The 6,629-nt window shown below is 42.6% G+C and overlaps 1 protein-coding gene across 1 annotated transcript in view; it reads right to left on the bottom strand.

Moving 5' to 3' along the window:
* Window positions 1–1,476: 1,476 nt before the first annotated feature.
* LOC310791518 (transient receptor potential cation channel subfamily M member 1-like) overlaps window positions 1,477–6,629 on the bottom strand; it is a gene marked incomplete at both ends in the record, with an annotated part of 40,978 nt that continues 35,825 nt past the window's right edge. The window contains 6 exons of the mRNA XM_083653193.1: window positions 1,477–2,474; window positions 2,942–3,318; window positions 3,897–4,029; window positions 4,575–4,777; window positions 5,778–5,922; window positions 6,345–6,365. Of these exons, the coding sequence (XP_083509319.1) occupies window positions 1,477–2,474; window positions 2,942–3,318; window positions 3,897–4,029; window positions 4,575–4,777; window positions 5,778–5,922; window positions 6,345–6,365 (1,877 nt within the window). The remainder of the gene's footprint in view (window positions 2,475–2,941; window positions 3,319–3,896; window positions 4,030–4,574; window positions 4,778–5,777; window positions 5,923–6,344; window positions 6,366–6,629) is intronic.

Below are 6,629 nucleotides of genomic sequence, written 5' to 3'. Positions count from 1 at the left end.
TAAATACCATACTCAGAATGCATGTATTCACTTACTCCCAAACCCTGACAAATCATATTTTTCTCTTGACATTTGTTTTGTTTTGTTACTTTACTGATTATAGTAAGGCGTTCAATACAGTTTGGAGAGATGCAGTCTGGTATAATTGTTTGAAAACAGGTACAACAGGTGAATTATTGGATGTGGTAATTGAATATGTACAAAAATATTAAATTACGTGTATTTGTAAATGGTATTAAAAAAAAATGTGTAAGCCTAGCAGGAGTTAGACAAACTGAAAAGCTAATTGCCATTATTGTTTGCAGAGTGGCTGTCAACGTATTAACCTTGATGATACAGTTATAGATAGCTACAGTATATCCAGCTTATGGTACTGATGTACGCAGATGATACAATTATCATGTCCACAACAAAAGAAGGGTTACAGAAATCAATAGACCGCATGTGTGAATTTTGTGTAATAGCGATACAATTAAAGCTGCAGTTTTCGGTTACAGAAAAACTGATATTAGCAAACTTAAGTTTACTTGTAATGGAGAAAACCTAGAGATTCTTCACTGTTTTAAATATCTCATGAATTATGGTTAATTTAAGATCACCATTGAGGAGCTGCACAAGCGAGCCTCCCGTGCTGTTTGCCCTCCTCTCCTGCATGATTTACCTGTAAAAGTATTTGTTGTATGTAAACAGAAAGTAGACAGTAGACAGGCAATTTGTAACTTCAGGGACATAACATCAGAATCAACCAAGGTTGTTGGAAGATACTGTAGTCGAGGATCTGCAATGTTTGTATGAGGGGGGGCGTAGGAATCCACCTGCTTTTATCTGAAAAAAAAAAAAATACAATAGTGTTCCATAGTGGGGTATAACAATTGAGCATTTTGAGATAAAAGCATATCATTTATAATTTAGTACACTTATATCAGGGATTACGGCCACAGACTGGCAGTGGCAACCTATGGAAATTGTAACTGCAATAAAGTTGTGTATACTAATCTGATATGGATGGTCTTTGTGTCAAATCACACATTTCTTAGTACAAGGGATTCAAATTTGGAACTTTAGAATTGCTCAGAAACATTTCAAGACTCAACGTAAGTGATTTTGCCATAACTTCCCAAACCTAACCTGTGGAATAGTGAGAGCAATTCTAAAGTTCCAAATTTGAATTCCTCATGAATAAAATCATGATTTGACACCAAGATCATATTAGTCTACTACACACATTTATTGCAGTTATAATTTCCATAGGCTGCTAGTCTGACTGCAAAAAAAGCACTTTTTCTTTTTTCTTTCCCAAATTCATGATGACCAGACATCCAATTCTGTTTGGAATGCCTTGTACCAAATTATATGCTTTTATCACAAAATGCACAATTGTTATGTAATTTTTAGATAAGCTGCTCCACTACCAGCACCTGCGGTGCTTGGACCTCTATTAAGAGTCCACAGTTGGCTCAAACCAGCCATCCAGTTTCAACAGCCAGAACTGTCTCGGGAGCCTGTCCTGGATTCTCGACCTGTCTTCTCCCCTGGACCACTGAATGCTGCCACCAGGTCTTTGACACTGCTGGCTGAACCCGGGTCCTTGGCACTGCTGGCTGAACCCGGGTCTTTGGCACTGCTGGCTGAACGGGGCTTCCCCTGACTGTCCTTCTTCACCTTCCCTTTGCGAGGGTTGGTGTTCAGGCTCTTGGACCTGAGCGCTGGGTACATCCTGACCTCAGCCACCAGCGAATGTTCTGTGTCTTTTGATGCCTCCTCATCCCCGTTACCCTGGTTGCTGTCTGTCTTTGCTGCTTCCCATTCTCCGGCAAACGGCTTAGGTGTTATCCCTTCGACTTCCTGGGTAGTTTCACCGGTGTTGGGTACGTTCTCGACGGACTTCATTACAGACACCTTGGGCATGTGGCCAAAGGGGGAAGGGTGGACTTTGTACTCAAAGCGAGCTCCCCAGTGAGTCATAATAGGAGACTTTAAGCCCTGTTCTGAGCGGGTGGCTGCTGTGGTGAAGTCTGTCGCCCAGTCCTCTTCTCTGTCCACAGGGTTGAACATGATACCACTAATGGCCTTCCGGTTGGACGACGGGGAGTCACTGAGAGCCAGAGACGGTAAGTAGCTCATGACCTTTGACCTGTCCAGGGGGTACGAAACAGCGCCCTCTAGTTTGGTCTTCTCTGGCCCCACTTTCTCCAGTCCTGCTTGCTCTATGGCAGCGTCCATCGTGACCGGGCCGGATTCGGCTGAACTGGGGCCGGATTCGGCTGAACTGGGGGCGGATTGAGTTGTAGTGGGGGCGGACTCAATTGAAGTGGGGGCGGTTTGAGTTGTAGTGGGAGGAGTTTCTGCAAGTCTCTGGTCCGAGTCACAAGGGGAAATCAGGATGTCGACGCTGGAGGTGGAACGAGTCCGGTCTTTTTGTCCCATCACCTCTAAGGTCAGCCCATACTCCTTGACAGTGGAGTTCCCATCACCTGTGAACATTACACACGTTTAACTCATATAAGATGGAAATTCACATCATGTCTTCTTCACATCCATATCCTTTTAATGTGTTCCATATTGCTTATATCTTGGTAGGTTTGTAAGTTTTCATTTATGCTGCATATCTTTCACATCTAGTTTTCATTCTTTTCAGTCCTTCTTTGCCTCAGTACAACTGTGCTATTATTTTTGCAGACCCTTGCAATATTTTAATGCATACTTTTTCCTGTACTTTCCATCCATACAATTCCACTTTTTGTCAGTTGCATTATGTTTGAAAACCCAACCATTTGCTATATTAACTTTTGACATTTTTGCTGTGTCAGTTTGCTGCCTCAACTGCCCAATAGAGTACCACAGTCCACAGGGATGACATATTTATGTGGGCCAAAGCAGCATCGCACTGGTTTCTCTTGTGATGTGTCTCCACTGCTCGTCTCGTCGTGTCTTATCCTACCTGATATGGGAATTCCCTCACTGATGCTCCCGTGTCTCTCGGGACTGAGCTGGGCTCTCCTCTCGCCGGCCTCCAAGTCTCCAGACACAGCGAGCCGCTCGTCGTTGTCCAGGTGGAGGCGGTAGAGGCTGCAGCTGTCGGCGCTGTTGATGCTGCTGTGGCGGAGCAGGGCGAACGGCTCGCAGATGGAAGATGCTCCAGAGCGAGTTCGGACCAGCTCGGCCCGGTCGATACCAGCCAGCTTCTCCATGGCGTTGAGCATCCGGGTGGAGAACTCTTCGATCTGGGACAGGCGGAGATCCACCGTCTGTAGGGAGGCCTTCATGGAGTGCTCCCTCTCATTCACCTCCTCCAGGCGCATGGCCATGTTCTCCACCCTAAGGAGAGAGATTCTCTCTTTCAGCTTGACAAGAATAAAGTTCTGGGGGAAATATACACATATATATATGTATATGTATATATATATATATATACATATATATATATATATATGTGTGTATATTTCCCCCAGAACATGTATGTATATATATATATATATATATATATATATATATATATATATATATATATATATATATATATCAACCCATATAGTACAGTAGGTTAAAACCTAATACATCATACTATACTATACTATACTATACTATACTATACTATACTATACTATACTATACTATACTATACTATACTATACTAATTAATACTAACACTTAATATCAGATGTGCATCCAACTAGATCTTCATGGGTCCAAAAAGTCATGCCAGAACACCAAAAGCCCCAGAAATGTAATACCCAGAACCGGATCGAACCGTCTATTATTAGAAAGCTGAGACCCGGACCCCATACAGAACCGATTTGTCTAGAATGGACCCGGGGTATCCGGCTTTGTCTGGGTCAGACCCTCGGTTATTCGGGGGTTCAGGCATACCCAAAGACCTCTACCTCCAACTGTACCTTTCGGATGTGACTCGAATCCGTTCGTTATTGGACGACTGCTCTTCATCCTCTTTCTCACGGAAGTGCTCCTCCACACACTGCTCCTCGAACTCGTACAGGCTCTTCAGCTCCTCTGCATTCAGCACCAACTCTGTCAGACATTACAAACATGTTTCTGTCACTGCTCCTCCAACTCGTACAGACTCTTCAGCTACTCTGCACTCAGCACCAACTCTGTCAGACATGTCTGTTTTTGAATAGGAAGAGGATCTAAACAGGACTGGATTTGGCGACACTGATTGGCTGAAGGAGTTGTCTGTCAAGGCAAGTAAAGTAATCCCACCCACTGAAATGACTGTGGACGGCTTGGAGTCCAGACTGATACATAGACCTGAACAGAATGTGAGATCATGTTATCAGGATGGTTTAACCCATTGATACCTGATGCAGCATTTGCGTGTAATCCCTCATTTGTGTGTGTATCCCTTTAAGACCACGCGGTTCGCGATCTTAAAGGGATACACACACAAATGCTGCATCAGGTATCAATGGGTTGAACCAGGCTAGCACCTCTTAGGACATTCTAGAAACCCCATGACCAAATCCTGACATCCTGCAGTCTTCTTCCTCACTGCACCCTGCTGCCCAAACTGCTCTTGAAACACATCCAGAAGAAGCTCTGGGAGCGGTTCTTACGTAGTCCGCGCTCTCGGTCGTGGTGTTCGCCCTCGTGCCGGCGTCGGCAGCGGCAGCACAGATGGCGCAGCACGATGTAGATGTGGGGGAAGATGATGAGGGGCGGAGGGAGGGTGGGCCGGTCATGGAAGGTCATGATCAGCTGGTACCGCTGGAACTTCCACACCTGGTTGGAGATGGACTTCACCTCGAAGAAGGTGTTGCTGTCAGAGAATGAGAAGATAAAGAAAGAGACTGGCAATATATTGCCAAAGTCGTGCCCTATCCGGGTTAGGCATACGAACCATGGGATTTTCCACCATTCTTTTTTCCATAGACATTTCGTAAAATTCTTATAAAAATAGTAAAATAATTTACACTCCCCCCCCCTTCCAGGTGAAATGTTATATGACCTCTCTTGATTCTGAATATATATATATTCTTATAAAACTATTTTTTATAAGAATTTTATGAAATGTCTATGGGGAAAATGAATGACGGAAAATTCCGTGGTTCGTATGCCTAGGCCGGAAGAGGGCTGACTTTGGCACTCTATGTGCAAGAACAGAATAAAATAATAATAATAATAATAATAATACATAAGTTTTATCTAGCGCTTTTCTGGGGAACTCAAAGACGCTTTACAATACATAGAACAGTAATACAGTAAACAAACTAAATAACAAGAACAAATACAGATACAAAACAAATACAAATCAATAGATTGCAGAGATGGAATGGTGGTTAGAGGTAAAAGTCAGATATTGTAGGCTGTTTTGAAGAGGTGGGATTTGAGTTGGGTTTTGAAGGAGGTGAGTGAGTCTGAGTTTCTGATGTTGAGGGGCAGAGAGTTCCAGAGGGTTGGGGCAGCTATGGCAAAGGCCATCGCTGCATCGCTAAAAGAAAACATTTTCATGCATTGTGAATGATCGGTCAAAAAGGGGTGGGGTTCAAAAGTCTGATGATTATTGGTTTGAATTTCTAAATGACGTAACCACTAAAAACTCGGAAAGGAAGGATATTTGACTTAACATTTTAGAACACATTGTGATTTGTCTTTAAATGTGAATATAGTTTTCAAAAGAATGTAAAGGATTGCTGTTAAATGAATAGGAATTAGCGGGTAAATGTCTAAATGCCTAAACTGTAAGATGTAAAAGTTAGCTTGGAGAATCAGCAGTGAAAACGTGTATGTTTAGCTTGAAAAGGGAGTCTGGGACTCACTTGAAGACGGCGATGAGGAGGTTGACCAGCAGGATGTTTGCCACCAGCAGGTAACAGGCCATGATGGCCGGGGTGAGCCAGGCTCCGGGGATACAGGGCGGCAGCTTCTTCCCATCCTCATCGTACAGGTTGTCCCCACACGGTGCTGCGTGCAAAACAAGCACACACTTCAGCCTTTGCATCAATTCATTCTGCAGCCATTAAAAACAAAAATCTAGTATTTTTTTTCCGATTTTGTTCAGCTCGTCCGACCGGCGGTGAGATGTCACTGTTGGTTAGATTTGGCTTTTCGACACAGTGCATAAAATAAGCAGAATCAAACGTCAGATAGGTCAGACCACCGTGTTTAACCACTAGGATATACTGTATCTTTAATGTTACAGACAACAGAAATAAACAATAAACAAGTTTGTGATATCTCCACAATTTAAATCAATCGGCAGGTGTCTACCCGGAAGTACCTATTGTTGTTAATGCAATGTTACGGTGACATTAAATGATAGTAAATAAATACACATTTTGAAAGCCCTCTTTTAGTTTATATACCATATTATGTGAGATACTTACGATTAATTTCCATGGCATACACTATCCATCAACAGTCCAAGGCAAGCAGAAAGTTTGAAGAGAAAAGAGAGAAATTTGTACCACAAAGAGAACAACATACAAACACCAACACCTTTCAGCAAGGAGGACGATGACTTCTCCACTTTATATCCGTTGATTGGCTCAACAACTGAGTCGTTTTTCAGCTTATGTATAATAAAAGAATAAAATAAGAAAAAGCTAAAAAAATAAATAAAAAAAATTGCTATTAATTGTTTTGATTTCACTCATAGTTTTAACATTGGT

The sequence above is a fragment of the Poromitra crassiceps genome, assembly GCF_964638095.1.
Source record: "Poromitra crassiceps genome assembly, chromosome: 16".
In the NCBI taxonomy this organism is placed as follows: domain Eukaryota; kingdom Metazoa; phylum Chordata; class Actinopteri; order Beryciformes; family Melamphaidae; genus Poromitra; species Poromitra crassiceps.
The sequence above is the reverse complement of the archived record's forward strand: the minus strand, read 5'-3'. Positions and strand labels throughout refer to the sequence as shown.